The sequence below is a fragment of the Protomyctophum bolini genome (genome assembly GCF_963924005.1).
Source record: "Protomyctophum bolini genome assembly, chromosome: 11".
In the NCBI taxonomy this organism is placed as follows: Eukaryota; Metazoa; Chordata; class Actinopteri; order Myctophiformes; family Myctophidae; genus Protomyctophum; species Protomyctophum bolini.
Window position 1 is genome coordinate 7941904 of NC_137872.1, and position 15679 is coordinate 7957582.

At 45.0% G+C, this 15679-nt stretch overlaps 2 protein-coding genes across 8 annotated transcripts in view; both read left to right on the forward strand.

The window, feature by feature from the left end:
* Nucleotides 1-8866, forward strand: part of hdac5 (histone deacetylase 5) — a 29079-nt gene extending 20213 nt beyond the window's left edge. Inside the window, exons 24-29 of one of the 2 annotated variants that reach the window (XR_013964940.1) lie at nucleotides 13-131; nucleotides 585-718; nucleotides 1511-1595; nucleotides 3047-3359; nucleotides 4115-4882; nucleotides 4965-8866. Coding sequence is in view for 1 of the 2 variants with exons in the window: in XM_080776754.1 (XP_080632880.1) it covers nucleotides 13-131; nucleotides 585-718; nucleotides 1511-1595; nucleotides 3047-3359; nucleotides 4115-4154 (691 nt within the window). In the remaining variant the exon portion in view is untranslated. Of the gene's footprint in view, nucleotides 1-12; nucleotides 132-584; nucleotides 719-1510; nucleotides 1596-3046; nucleotides 3360-4114 lie in introns of both variants that reach the window. The other variant, XM_080776754.1, reaches the window with a different exon arrangement.
* A 1384-nt stretch (nucleotides 8867-10250) lies between these two features.
* Nucleotides 10251-15679, forward strand: part of arhgap27l (Rho GTPase activating protein 27, like) — a 29047-nt gene continuing 23618 nt past the window's right edge. For all 6 annotated transcript variants that reach the window (XM_080776739.1, XM_080776743.1, XM_080776741.1 and 3 more), the window contains exon 1: nucleotides 10251-10355. The gene's annotated coding sequence lies outside the window, so the exon portion shown is untranslated. The remainder of the gene's footprint in view (nucleotides 10356-15679) is intronic.

Sequence of the window (15679 nt, forward strand, 5' to 3'; positions counted from 1 at the left end):
GCGTTCATCCAGGACGGTGGTGATGCCCATAGCCCAGCAGTTCAGTCCAGACGTGGTCCTAGTGTCCGCTGGCTTCGACACCGTGGAAGGACATCAGTCTCCACTAGGGGGATACAACGTTACCGCCAAATGTACGTAGCCTGCCTGTCTGTCTAGAATACCACCAACAGGTGACAAAGTGGCGCTGTTGAGCTTCACACTGTGCACAGGTGCATGATGGGAAGCTGAGTTTTACACAGTACAGTACAGTACAGTACAGTACAGTACAGTACAGTACAGTACAGTACAGTACAGTACAGTACAGTACAGTACAGTACAGTACAGTACAGTGCAGTGCAGTGCAGCGCAGTCCGACAGCACCACTAAAAATTTCAAAAAAGTTTTTAAGACTTTTTGGATAAAGTAGATCCTAACCTATCAGAAATATGATCCGTGCCATCTCACGCTATTTTATGTGTGTGTGTGTGTGTGTGTGTGTGTGTGTGTGTGTGTGTGTGTGTGTGTGTGTGTGTGTGTGTGTGTGTGTGTGTGTGTGTGTGTGTGTGTGTGTGTGTGTGTGTGTGTTTGTGCGTGTGTGTGTGTAGGTTTTGGTCACCTGACCCAGCAGCTGATGACCCTGGCGGGGGGGCGGGTGGTCCTGGTGTTGGAGGGAGGTCACGACCTTACGGCCATCTGTGACGCTGCCGAGCACTGTACCACCGCACTGCTGGGGATGGAGGTACGCACACACAGTGCACGTACACACACACACACACACACACACACACACACACACACACACACACACACACACACACACACACACACACACACACACACACACACACACACACACACACACACACACACACACACACACACACAAACACACACACACACACAGGTGCAACACAACAGACCCAAACACTGATCAGAAGAAGGTTACATTACTTGGTCCATCCAGATAATGATAATGATAATGAACTTTATTTATATAGCACCTTTCAGAGCAAGGTTCCAAAGTGCTGTAAGATAAAACTGCTGCACATGCTTAATTCTTTAATCGCCATCTACGCTTATAAATGTACCCCCCCCCCCCCAATAAAATGACACATTTCTTTTCTACTCAGTCTGTGTCTCATAGGAGGGCTGTGGGCGGTTCAGAAACCAGTCTGTGTCTCATACGAGGGCTGTGGGCCGTTCAGAAACCAGTCTGTGTCTCATAGGAAGGCTGTGGGCAGTTTTCTGACCCCTCAATGTCGCCACTCTCCTAGTCCACATGGTTCCCAAATTGGGGGTCCTTGAGGGAGTTCCAGGGGGTCACCAGCCACATGATAGTTAGGAACCAAATGGACCCTTATGGGTCTGTAACTCTGAGTATACAAATGGAACCAAATGGATTTGTACACTCTCTCTCAGTGTTAAATTAACATTGATTTTACAATATAAATTGGGGGTCTCAAAGATAGAAATGGGGGTCCGTATTGACTGACACTCTCTCTCTCTCTGTGTCTCTATGTCTCTCTATCAGGTGGAGAGTCTTCCAGAGTCAGTTCTCCATCAGACTCCGTGTGTCAACGCTTCAGAGTCTCTGGAGAGAGTCATTCACATACAAAGTAACACACGCACGCACACACGCACACACGCACACATGCACGCATGCACACAAACTAGGTATAGTTTTACTGAGGTTAAGGTTAGGGTTAGGTTTAGGTGTAGGCTGCCTGTCAATCACAGCGACTGGCCAGTCACAGCGCACCCTCTACGTCACTCTGTACTCAACCCGAGGACGGAACCATGATCGCCTCTCTCAATTTCAATTTCAAAAGGCTTTATTGGCATGATAAATATGTTCTACATTGCCAAAGCATACATACAACAAAACAAAAGTCCACATTGTGCACACGGAGACAACAACTCTCTGCGCACACAGAGACAACACAGAGACCGCATGGGGGTTGGGTCTCTGGACCGTTGAAGTGTATTCAGATACGGATCGTTCCAATGTGAATGCATGCGTACCTACAGAAGGAAGTGGACTGTTTTTTTTTAAGAACGTGACATAATCTCTAGTCGACGAGCCAAGCGTCAACAAAAAAAACCACACAGCCGCTGCACAACGCGTAACGCGTATACGCGCAGCACCGCGCTGATCTTATTCTGCGGACTACACGTGGCTCTTGGGCTTTGCTTGGCATAGTTTCCAAAGTAAAACAAAATAATAATAATGCTAAAGTAGAATCCATAGCAAACTATAATATCAAACACGACACTGGAGCACAGAACTGACTGACACAGTGAATAGCAGGCAGGCTGACAGTATAGTAGTATAACGGCAAAGAGCCAAAGAGGCAATGCAATGCAGTGTGTCTGAATTTATTTGAGACAATGTCGCAGAGTTGATGGTCAGTGTCCGTGCGCGCCAGCCATCAAGCACACCGTCATCTGGAGGATTAAAGTGTGTTATGCAAGTGTACCCGGGTGCGCTGTTGAATCTCGGGCAATGTGAATCATGGCCATCGGGGACCAGGCAACCGTATTCGGAAACGGTTCCAATGAAGCGGATTCAGTCCGTCTCAGTGTGAATTGCCTATAAATGACCCTGTTCAGACGGATATACCTGTCTCTTCTGTCCACTGGCTGTCCCTCAGTTGATGACAACTCCACACGTATTTTGCTGCCAAAACTGTGCATGTGGACTGTTCTCTATGACTCTCTCTGTCTATGACTCTATATATGTCTCTCTCCCTCCCTCCCTCTCTCCCTCTCTCTCTCTCTCTCTCTCTACGTCTCTCCCTCTATGACTCTATCTTTCTCTCTCTGTATGACTATGGGCCGATTCATACTCCTATTTTAGAGCCGAATAAAAGTCGGTTCGGCTCTGTAGAGCCTACAATTTGACGTCATTTGAGGTTCGGGGGGGCGGGTACCGTCCTAAAGTCGGCTCTTCGGTGCTACTGAAATTTTCTGACGAGCCGAAATCATTTCGGCACTACAGCGCCGAAACAGCGGTAAAATAGGAGTATGAATCGGCCCTAAGTCTCTCTCCCTCTCTCCCTCTCTCTAGGTGATCATTGGTCAGGTCTTCAGCGATTGGCTCAGACCGTCTCCCAGAGCCTATCGGACGCCCAGAGAGGAGGAGGCGGAGATTCGTCCCCATTGGAGGACGGCCAGAGACGCGGCGGAGCTTCGTCCCCATTGGACGACGGCCAGACGTGTCCATTGGACGGCGAGGAGGCGGGGCCAGGAGACGCCAGCCTATCAGAGGAGGCGCAGACTCTGACGAGCCAATCAGAGGAGGCGGAGACTCTGGTCGCCATGGCGTCGCTGACGGTCGACGCCCAGTCTAGCCCCGCCCCTGTCGCCACGGAAACCAACAGGTCAGCTTTCCTTTGATCTTTCATTTGATCTTTCATTTGATCTTTCATTTGATCTTTCATTTGATCTTTCATTTGATCTTTCATTTGATCTTTCATTTGATCTTTCATTTGATCTTTCCTTTGATCTTTCCTTTGATCTTTCCTTTGATCTTTCCTTGTTTTAGGAGTAAATTAACCCGTTCAGAACGGGAAGCCTTTTTGGTGCTTGTAGATCTGCTATTTTTGAAAAATCATGGAAATGTGGCGCAAATTTGAATATATATTCTTTCAGAGCGAACGTTTTTAACTCATATCGTTGCTTCTGGGAGGGTCCCTGGAACAACATATTTTCAGATGGGGGTCCCTGGAACAACATATCTTCAGATGGGGGTCCCTGGAACAACATATTTTCAGATGGGGGTCCCTGGAACAACATATTTTCAGACGGGGGTCGGCGGCCAAATACATATCATTCTGGGGGTCCTTGACATGAAAATGATTGAGCACCACTGATACAGAAACATAAGGTTTTTCGGACATAGAAGACATTTGTAGAATCAGTTCTAAATGGGGTTATTCTTTTTCTTCCGCCAAAAATAGCAGTTCTACATTATCAGTCGGTTTCAGTCGGTTTTCGGGCCATGCCAAACGGCGACACCCACGACCATATTTGGCCACAGGGGGGCGCTGTGGCGCTCGACTGAAATTGAGTCATGCTCTGAAGCCTGCGTGAACAGGAAGTGACCTTACTTGTACGTTGTCGACTCCTCCCACAGGACTACAGAGGAGCCAATGGAGGAGGAGCCAGTGTGTTGACTCCGCCCCCCCCATGAGGGTTGGGGCCAGTGTGTTGACCAATGAACAGAGATAATTGACTCTGATGTCATCGACTGGAGCCAATGAACAGAGAGAATAGACTCTGATTCCATCACACACACACACACACACACACACACAGGGTTTGATTTGATTGGTCAAGGCGGGACATAATGGAGACACAGCAGGAAGAGGAAGCGTTTTTTTATTGGTCCGTCGGGACAAGGACACGCCCGCCTGCCAACCAATCAGAAGCATTTGTATATTTATCATTATCTCTATCTATCTATCTATCTATCTATCTATCTATCTATCTATCTATCTATCTATCTATCTATCTATCTATCTATCCTGTCTTATTGTGATCACACTGATTCTTAATCTCTCTCTCTCTCTCTCTCTCTCTCTATCCAATCAAAGTGCTCGTCCGCTCTTTGTCATGTGATGACAGGAACCAATAGAATTCCTCAAAACGACCAAAGAAGAAGAACTCCAGGAAGTAGAGAGAGAGACACGGCCACGTCATTTATTTTCCCAAATCACTTGGTCATTGGCCACGCCCCCTGGCCATTCCCATTGGACAGGCCTCATTGGCCACGCCCCCTGGCCATTCCCATTGGACATGGCCTCATTGGCCACGCCCCCTGGTCATTCCCATTGGACAGGCCTGAACATTGTGGAATGAAACCTTAAATGTTGGAGTTGTGGGTGTGGCCTGTATGGGAGGAGTTGGGGGTGTGGCCTGTATGGGAGGAGTTGTGGGTGTGGCCTGTATGGGAGGAGTTGGAGGTGTGGCCTGTATGAGAGGAGTTGTGGGTGTGGCCTGTATGGGAGGAGTTGGAGGTGTGGCCTGTGTGGGAGGAGTTGGGGGTGTGGCCGTTGACCAAGTGGTGTAGTAAAAACCAGAGCCATAGAGTTAGGCAGAGTTGCAACATTGAGGGGTCAAAAAACAGAGCGCTGTCCATGCAGCCTGGATGGAGAGGTACAAGCTGTCCATGCAGCCTGGATGGAGAGGTACAAGCTGTCCATGCAGCCTGGATGGAGAGGTACAAGCTGTCCATGCAGCCTGGATGGAGAGGTACAAGCTGTTCATGCAGCCTGGATGGAGAGGTACAAGCTGTCCATGCAGCCTGGATGGAGAGGGACAAGCTGTCCATGCAGCCTGGATGGAGAGGTACAAGCTGTCCATGCAGCCTGGATGGAGAGGGACAAGCTGTTCATGCAGCCTGGATGGAGAGGTACAAGCTGTTCATGCAGCCTGGATGGAGAGGTACAAGCTGTTCATGCAGCCTGGATGGAGAGGTACAAGCTGTTCATGCAGCCTGGATGGAGAGGTACAAGCTGTTCATGCAGCCTGGATGGAGAGGTACAAGCTGGAGTCTGAAATAAGAGCAATTTTAGGCTATGTGTGCAACATGACAACTAATTTAAAGTATTGCACAGTGACAGCTAAAGTCTCTGTAATGTTTATGTTGTAATATTACTACAAAACAATCTAAAATAAAGGGATTTAAATTAATTATAGCTTAGCTGTTGCAATGCTCTTCACCAATAGAAGTCTATGTAGAAGAGCCTCCATTGAACTGAAGCCAATAGAAGTCTATGTAGGAGAGCCTCCATTCGACTGAAGCCACTAGAAGTCTATGTAGAAGAGCCTCCATTCGACTGAAGCCAATAGAAGTCTATGTAGAAGAGCCTCCATTGAACTGAAGCCAATAGAAGTCTATGTAGGAGAACCTCCATTGGACTGAAGCCAATAGAAGTCTATGTAGGATTGCCTCCATTGGACTGAAGCCAATAGAAGTCTATGTAGGAGAGCCTCCATTGGACTGAAGCCAATAGAAGTCTATGTAGGAGAGCCTCCATTGGACTGAAGCCCCATGACGTGAACAGAGTTGTCGTAACTCTGTATAACTCTATGGCTCTGGTAAAAACAACGCAGCACAGAAAGAGACAGAAAGATGAAAGACAAAAGAAAGAACAAAATAATAAGTTTGTTTTCTTCGCTCGTGAGTTTTGTCCTTTTGTTGTTTTTACAAACACTAAACGTTGTGTCTTTGTGTTGCAAACACTAAACTAGTCTTTGTGTTACAAACACTAAACTTGTCTGTGTTACAAACACTAAACTTATGTCTTTGTGTCGGTCGAAGGTTTTTAATTTCAACGTTTCATCAGAAAGCCTTAATGTCCCATCTGCCAGCAGCGCGTCACTTCCTGTTTCCCGTTGTAAATAATACTGTTTCCTGTTGTGATGTTGCCACGGTTACCGCTCACTATTTTATTAAAAAAATAATAATAAAAAAGAAAATAAACTTTAAATTAAAATAAAATAGTAAAACGACAACCCAAAAAAATTCATCATGTTCACCTGTCAATCAGATTAAAGCTGCGCTGTGCTCGCTCAGGGGAGAAACCCAAAAGTTACGTAATACTCAGAGGTCAAGAGGTGAACATGATGAAGTGACCTTTGTTGTCACAAAAGTGTGTTATCCAATCAGATTGGAGTTAGTTTTATCCAATCAGATTGGAGTTGGCTTTATCCAATCAGATTGGAGATGGTTTTATCCAATCAGATTGGGAATTTCAGAGGTTTCTGTGTTTTGGTGTAAAATGTTTTTTGATCTGAAGCACTTTTATTGTAAATTATTAATCTATAACTGATTAACCTCTCTCTTTCTCTCTCTCTCTCATTGTCTCTAATGTCTCTAGCTCAGACTACCTGTTCGTGTGTAATTTGTCGTTAAAACGTAACAATGTTTGATTTCTTTTTTTATTTTCCTTCAGTCAGTCAGGCTGCAGATGTTCAGTACAGTACGGTACAGTGCGGTATGGTACGGTACAGTACAGTGCGGTATGATACAGTACTGTACAGTACAGTACCTACTGTACTGATGTACAGTATCTAGATGTTTACAGCTGTACGCAGACGATATGCAGATGTTTACAGCTGTATGAGTCATTGGTTTTCAACCAGTGGTCCTTAAAGGGGTTCCAGGTGGTCCACAACTAATTACTAAAAGATGGAGAGTTGGTGACCAAATGGACCCTCATAGATCTTTAACTCTTGAGAGTGTAAAATGAAACCAAATTAGCCCGTAAGGGTCCATTTGGTTTCATTTTACGCTACGTGGCTTAAATGGAATAAGTTAATAAGTAATGGACCTTGACATGAAAAAAGTTGAAAACCACTGATGTTTATACAGATGATATACAGATGTTTACAGATGTTTACTGATAATATGCAGATGTTAGGTAAAGGGGGGGAGTGAAACTGAAGGCATTTCAAAGTAAAAGCAGAGTTTTTTTGTGGCAGTCAAGTGGGAAGTCCAAAACGAGGGGAAGAGGTCGAAGGATGGGGTTAGGCAGCCAATCCAAACGTTTCATAATTCTCTGATTTCAACTTGTTATTTTATTTCTTATTTTTTTTATGGATCACAGAAAGTAAAGAAGACAAAAACATTCCTGATCCTGATACGTGTTCCGTCAGAAACCTCATTTATCCACATTTTAACTTCTGTGCTTTTATTTTGGTAAATTGTAAACTGTAAAAAAAAAACAAAGAAAGAAAGGAAAAAAACATGGACAAGGGAACAGTGACATCATCGCCCATGCAGTGAGATCATCACCCATTGGTTCGAATGCTCTCTATTGGCTGGAACGGCAGCGAGGGGGCGGGTCTTCACCCAGTAGAGCCAATAGAAGCCCTGGAAGCATTATACCTGCTTTATCATCATTGTAACAGTAAAACATATTGTTTTGTCACCATCAATAAACACAGATATATTTCTTTCCCAGTGTAAAATATCCCATAAATAATACTATTCATCAAAATATATTGATGTACAGCAATACCCGAGGTACTCTTCTTTAATATCTCATCATGACTTCAGACACAAACACCATTTAGTTTTATTTGTATTATTTGTGTTATATTTTCATTTCATTTTAAGATGAAAGGGACAGGTACAGGCATACAAAGCAATGCACATGTATACAAACATGTATTACAACCCTACCCCCAGACCCCCGCACCAAAAAAGAGAGAAAATATAGTAATAATTATATTGATAACAATTAAATACGACATAGATTATTTTAAATCAACAAATTGTAAATAATAACAAATTAATAATAATAATTAAAATACATTTTTGAGGGGTGCTAGCCCCTCCTATATTCAGCTATAGTGCATATTTTCATCCTGCACAAACATTAAATTCTCGTTGACGATGAATGGAGAATTGACATAATTGTGTGTCTGAGCAATTCGACGTGTGTTACGCCATGATGATGTACGACGATGAGAGCGCCCCTCACTTCACACGGGTGTGATTTGTTTTATTTTTTTTGTAAACTTTCTGTTGTGTCAAAAATGTTTCAGTCCAGCATCATTCACAGACTGTGTGTGTGTGTGTGTGTGTGTGTGTGTGTGTGTGTGTGTGTGTGTGTGTGTGTGTGTTTGGGTGTGTGCGTGTGCGTGTGCGTGTGTGCAAGGTTTTCTTTTGCCACTGCACAGCTCCACCCAGTGGCCAGGTGGTGTCACTGCAGCCGGGACGTTAAAAAAGGGAAAGTTGTGAATGTGTCATGGTAGATGATGACATCATGATGATGTCATCATTAGATTTTCTGCTTCTATTGTGTTTTATTTTATTGTTTTGTTTTTTTACGTGATGTCATCATTCTGTTGTTTTTATTTAAACAATAAATGGTTCACTGAAGTGTGTACAATCGTGTGTGTGTTTGTGTGTGTGTGTGTGTGTGTGTGTGTGTGTGTGTGTGTGTGTGTGTGTGTGTGTGTGTGTGTGTGTGCGCGCGCACGTGTGTGTGCGTGCATGCGTGCATGCGTGCGTGCAAGTGTACAACCTTGTGCGTATGTGTGTGTATTTTATTGAACCAGCGTCGACTAAAACTATATGACCAAATAAAAAATGTCTTTTCTCACAAACGAAAACTAAATAAACTCTGTACGCTATGACGAGTAAAAGTATGACGAAATCACTGGTTCCCAAAGTGAGGGAGTTCCAGGGGTCCTTCAGGGAGTTCCAGGGGACCCCCAGGGGTCCCTTCAGGGAGTTCCAGGGGTCCTTCAGGGAGTTCCAGGGGGTCCCAGGGGTCCTTCAGGGAGTTCCAGGGGACCCCCAGGGGTCCTTCAGGGAGTTCCAGGGGTCCTTCAGGGAGTTCCAGGGGGTCCCAGGGGTCCTTCAGGGAGTTCCAGGGGTCCTTCAGGGAGTTCCAGGGGGTCCGGGGACCCCCAGGGGTCCTTCAGGGAGTTCCAGGGGTCCTTCAGGGAGTTCCAGGGGGTCCGGGGACCCCCAGGGGTCCTTCAGGGAGGGGGACCCCAGGGGTCCTTCAGGGAGTTCCAGGGGGTCCGGGGACCCCCAGGGGTCCTTCAGGGAGTTCCAGGGGGTCCCAGGGGTCCTTCAGGGAGTTCCAGGACTTCAGGGAGTTCCAGGGGGTCCCCAGCTACATGATAGTTTGGAACCAAATGGACCCGTATGGGTCTGTAACTCTGAGAGTGTCCAAATGGACATTCCATTTGTACACTCTCAGAGTTAAATTAACATTGATTTAACAATATAAATTGGGGGTCCCAGAGATAGAAATGCCATTAAATCAAATCAAATCAAAATCAAGTTTTTAATGATTTGATTTGATTTGAATATAAATTGGGGGTCCCAGAGATAGAAATGCCATTAAATGGCGGTCCGTAGACTAATGCATGTCAACCTGGGGGTCCTTGAAATGAAATAGGTTGAGAATCACTGCTAGAGCTGTAAAAATCTTCTCTTATGGGGGTCCCTGGCATATGTTTTCAAATGGGGGTCCGCGAAGATGATTAGTGTCAATCTGGGGGTCCTTGACATGAAGAAGTTTGGGAACCAGTGTACTAAAGAATCCCTTGAATCCAGTGGCCACTAGGGGTCAGCCTTACACCTCATTTAACAGACATATATAACTTTACAACTCTCTCAGACTTTACCTCTGTGTAGCTCCACCTCTCTCTCTCTCTCTCTGTGTGTCTCTCTCTCTCTCTCTCTCTCTGGCTCTGCCACACCTCGCCCTCTCTTTGACTTCAAGTGTCCAACCCCCCACTGAACAATATGATAGAGAGACATACAGACACGCACGCACAGAGAGAGAGAGAGAGACGCAGTGATTTTGGACTTTAGACCTGCGGTTCTAGAAAGAAATGTTCTACAGGTAAGCTGTCTGTCTGTCTGTCTGTCTGTCTGTCTGTCTGTCTGTCTGTCTGTCTGTCTGTCTGTCTGTCTGTCTGTCTGTCTGTCTGCCTGTCTGTCTGTCTTTCTCCTGCGCTGTTTTTAAAAGAAAGACAAACACCAACAAGTTGAAACAGCAAGGTGTGTGTGTGTGTGTGTGTGTGTCAGTAGGCTACCATGGCTCAAAGGCACACAGGGGGATGGATTGGGAACCAGCCGCTCTCTCTCTCTCTCTCTCTCTCTCTCTCTCTCTCTGTGGGTCCATTTGGTTTTTAAAGTTTAAAGCAGAACTAAACCAGCTAGAAGTCTTCACTAAAAACAGCTCGTTGTAAAAAGATTGAAGTCGTTAAAATGGAAACCTTAATGTACTCAGTAGTCCGTAGTAGTTATTTAGTAGGAGTTTAAAGAACTTTTACTTTACTCGTAAAGTATTTCTATTTGTCACCAACTACATGTTTATTGTGTTCAGCAGACCTATAGATCCTATCTCTGTCAACCTGTTTAATGCTGTGATGCATTCCTTATGTATGTGTGCTTATGTCTTTGGTGTACTTTAAGTACATGTTGACACTTGTGAAAGTACAAAAGTGTCAGTAAATAGGAGATGTGAGAGTACAGAGTACTTGTTTCTCTGCTTGTGGTTGGTCTGCAGGTGTGAGCTTGTAGATCAGATACTGATCGAAGTACTTTGAGTGCATGTTGTCACTTTTGCACTAAAAGTACAGTTAAAGTATACTTTGACAAAAGTACAAAGAGTACTAGGAGAGTAATAGAGTACTTGTTTGTGTCTGTGTACCGTCGCTTTAAGTTACACACCGCTTCCTGGTTTTATGATTGACAGGCTCATTCCATTCCAAGGCGGGAACGGCCCGCCCCCTTTGGGGTGGTTTTGTGGTGTGTGTGTGTGTGTGTGTGTGTGTGTGTGTGTGTGTGTGTGTGGGTGGGTGTGCACTAGGACAACATTCCAGTGTGTTCCCGGGTAGGCGTGGTGTGTGTGTGTGTGTGTGTGTGTGTGTGTGTGTGTGTGTGTGTGTGTGTGTGTGTGTGTGTGTGTGTGTGTGTGTGTGTGTGTGTGTGTGTGTGTGTGTGTGTGTGTGTGTGTGTGTGTGTGTGTGTGTGTGTCAGAATTCACAACAATGTTGAGAAGCATTCAGGTTGGAGAACTTTGAATGAAACACAGAGAGACAGTAAACTATAGGATCATAGAATGCAGAGAGACAGTGTAGCGTCTCAGTAAACTATAGGATCATAGAATGCAGAGAGACAGTGTAGCGTCTCAGTAAACTATAGGATCATAGAATGCAGAGAGAGACAGTGTAGTGGAGTGTTGTCCAGATTATTTTAGTGAAGGGAGGATAGTCTGGGACGTGTGGAACGTTGTCCAGGTGTTTTAGAGAAGGGAGAAGAGTCTGGGACGTGTGGAGCGTTGTCCAGGGTGTTTTAGAGAAGGGAGAAGAGTCTGGGACGTGTGGACTGTGGAGCGTTGTCCAGGGTGTTTTAGAGATGGGAGAAGAGTCTGGGACGTGTGGAGTGTTGTCCAGGGTGTTTTAGAGAAGGGAGAAGAGTCTGGGACGTGTGGAGTGTTGTCCAGGGTGTTTTAGAGAAGGGAGAAGTGTCTGGGACGTGTGGAGCGTTGTCCAGGGTGTTTTAGAGAAGGGAGAAGAGTCTGGGACGTGTGGAGCGTTGTCCAGGGTGTTTTAGAGATGGGAGAAGAGTCTGGGACGTGTGGAGTGTTGTCCAGGGTGTTTTAGAGAAGGGAAAAGAGTCTGGGACGTGTGGAGTGTTGTCCAGGGTGTTTTAGAGAAGGGAGAAGTGTCTGGGACGTGTGGAGCGTTGTCCAGGGTGTTTTAGAGAAGGGAGAAGAGTCTGGGACGTGTGGAGCGTTGTCCAGGGTGTTTTAGAGAAGGGAGAAGAGTCTGGGACGTGTGGAGCGTTGTCCAGGGTGTTTTAGAGAAGGGAGAAGAGTCTGGGACGTGTGGAGCGTTGTCCAGGGTGTTTTAGAGAAGGGAGAAGAGTCTGGGACGTGTGGAGCGTTGTCCAGGGTGTTCAGGGGGAAGAGTCTAGTAAGACAAGGGGGAAGAAATGTGAACAATTATTCTGGTTTAAGACCAAGCGTGCACATTCTGCGAGGCCAGTAAATATCTGAGAATATGAATAAGTGGAATTGAATCGATTTGACTACCTAGTTGAATAATTAAATAAAGAATACAAACCAAGACAAACTCCTCCCTTCACAATAACATCCCCCCCCCCCCACACACACACACACACACACACACATTGTTTCAGTTGCGGAAGGAGGCTCCGCCTTACCGGAGTGTGCACGTGCGTGCGTGCGTGCGTGAATAGACTGAGAGGATTGTCTGAATGAATGGACAGCTATAATCTCCAACATTATTACTTGCGCAAGCAGAGCGCGCAAGTACTGTGGTCGGCTGGCTTTTTTGTGCGTATGCTCGGAGGTATATATACTGGATGTTGATGGTGACGTAATTATGATATGATGTTTCAGAGTCGGGTGGATTAAAGGTAATGTTTATACTTTAATACATATAAACCTATACTTATAATACAGGTGGTAGCTGGGGTGGAGGAGGGTGAGACAGGTGGTAGCTGGGGTGGTGGAGGAGGGTGAGCAGCAGGTTTGTATACAGCCGTCAAGGTCACTGCGGTCTGCAGGACAGTTGAACCTCAAGGTCACAGAGAATGAGCCCCTGTCTGGTTTTATAATGTAATTTAGAGTGGATGCCGTTTAGAAAGGCTTTATCTTTTAAAGACTTAAGGACCCTTATATTGAAAGGCCTTCTTGATTTGAAGGAGGTTATTGTGACGTTAGGGCAGGTGTGTGAGTTAACATAATTGCTCTTGGTAGGAATCAGCTGTGTTGCTAGCCCCTCCCCTAGCCCCTCCTATACACACGTCTAATGTTTGTCTTTAGGTCAATGTTTGTTTTGTAAACGCCATTGACAATGAAGGGAACATTTATTTACGTCATAATGTGTCATTTACGTCATAGTCTCTTTATTGTTAATGGCGTTTAATGTTTGTGTTTGTATATCACCATTACATCACCTAATCAACATGAGTTACACTTTATTATATTGGCGCCCCTCACTGATTTTTCCTTCTTACCTTCAACCTTGTGGCAATGCTGTAAGTTAGAATTCACTGGATTGTTTTGGATTTAAATTTCATGCATAATTTAGTTAATTTCATGATTTCATGGTAATTTTGTATTAAAAATGAGTATGTTTTATTGTCTCCACCTTGAAGGCATGGGGAGAGAGTATGTTTTATTGTCTCCACCAGGCCGAAAGGCATGGGGAGAGAGCATGTTTTATTGTCTGCACCATGAAGGCATGGGGAGATAGTATGTTTTATTTTCTCCACCAAGCTGAATGCATGGGGAGAGAGTATGTTTTATTGTCTCCACCAGGCTGAAGGCATGGGGAGAGAGCATGTTTTATTGTCTGCACCATGAAGGCATGGGGAGAGAGCATGTTTTATTGTCTGCACCATGAAGGCATGGGGAGAGAGCATGTTTTATTGTCTGCACCATGAAGGCATGGGGAGAGAGCATGTTTTATTGTCTGCACCATGAAGGCATGGGGAGATAGTATGTTTTATTGTCTCCACCAGGCTGAAGGCATGGGGAGAGAGTATCTTTTATTGTCTCCACCATGAAGGCATGGGGAGATAGTATGTTTTATTATCTCCACCATGAAGGCATAGGGAGATAGTATGTTTTATTGTCTCCACCAGGCTGAAGGCATAGGGAGACAGTATGTTTTATTGTCTCCACCAGGCTGAAGGCATGGGGAGAGAGTATGTTTTATTGTCTCCACCATGAAGGCATGGGGAGAGAGTATGTTTTATTATCTCCACCATGAAGGCATAGGGAGACAGTATGTTTTATTGTCTCCACCATGAAGGCATGGGGAGAGAGTATGTTTTATTATCTCCACCATGAAGGCATAGGGAGATAGTATGTTTTATTGTCTCCACCAGGCTGAAGGCATGGGGAGAGAGTATGTTTTATTTTCTCCACCAGGCCGAAGGCATGGGGAGAGAGTATGTTTTATTGTCTCCACCATAAAGGCATGGGGAGAGAGTATGTTTTAAAGTCTCCACCAGGCTGAAGGCATGGGGAGACAGTATGTTTAGTTGTCTCCTCCATGAAGGCATGGGGAGACAGTATGTTTTATTGTCTCCACCAGGCTGATTGATTGATTGAAATATTAACAGTTTGCAGAATTACATTACATTTCAAGCACAAACTCAATACAAAGAGTGGACGACCCAATTAAGCATTACACTTGTTTACAATAGGGTCCACCTTGTTCAATTCATCATAACATTTAGAGACGTACAAATAGACACTTTTATATAGTCATAGAACAGAACAGGAATTCATCATAAAGGAGGTAAAAAGGGAAAAGAAACATATACAGTGAGGGGAAAGGGGTGGGGGCGATTCAGATTTTCCGGGGGCCAGTTTCAAAATGCAGCCGTCCGTAGGTGCCCTTTGAGAGCGGTTTTGAAGGAGTCAAGGGATTCGCATGTCTTAATGACTGTTGGTAGGGCGTTTCAACATTTTGGGGGAGTGGGGAGAGAGAATGGGGAGAGAATATGTTTTATTGTCTCCACCAGGCTGAATGCATGGGGAGAGTATATGTTTTATTGTCTCCACCATGGAGGCATGGGGAGAGAGTATGTTTTATTGTCTCCACCATGAAGGCATGGGGAGAGAGTATGTTTTATTGTCTCCACCATAAAGGCATGGGGAGACGGGAGAGAGTATGTTTTATTGTCTCCACCATGAAGGCATGGAGAGTATGTTTTATTGTCTCCACCACAAAGGCATGGGGAGAGAGTATGTTTTATTGTCTCCACCATGAAGGCATGGGGAGAGAGTATATGTTTTATTGTCTCCACCAGGCTGAAGGCATGGGGAGATAGTATGTTTTATTGTCTCCACCATGAAGGTATGGGGAGAGAGTATGTTTTATTGTCTCCACCATGAAGGCATGGGGAGAGAGTGTTTTTGCTTAATGTAAGTCGCTCTGGATCAAGAGTGTCTGCTAAATGCCTGCCTAAATTGTAAATTGTATGTAAAGGTGTGTGAATGGGTCAATGTAATGCACAGTCTATGTAAAGGTGTGTGAATGTGTGTGTGAATGGGTGAATGTAATGCAGTCTACTGTATGTAAAGGTCTGTGAATGTGTGTGTGTGATTCCACATTTTTTGTTCAAGATTGTTTTGAAAATGGCCGATCTACAAGCTCACACCGCGTTGTGAGCTTGTAG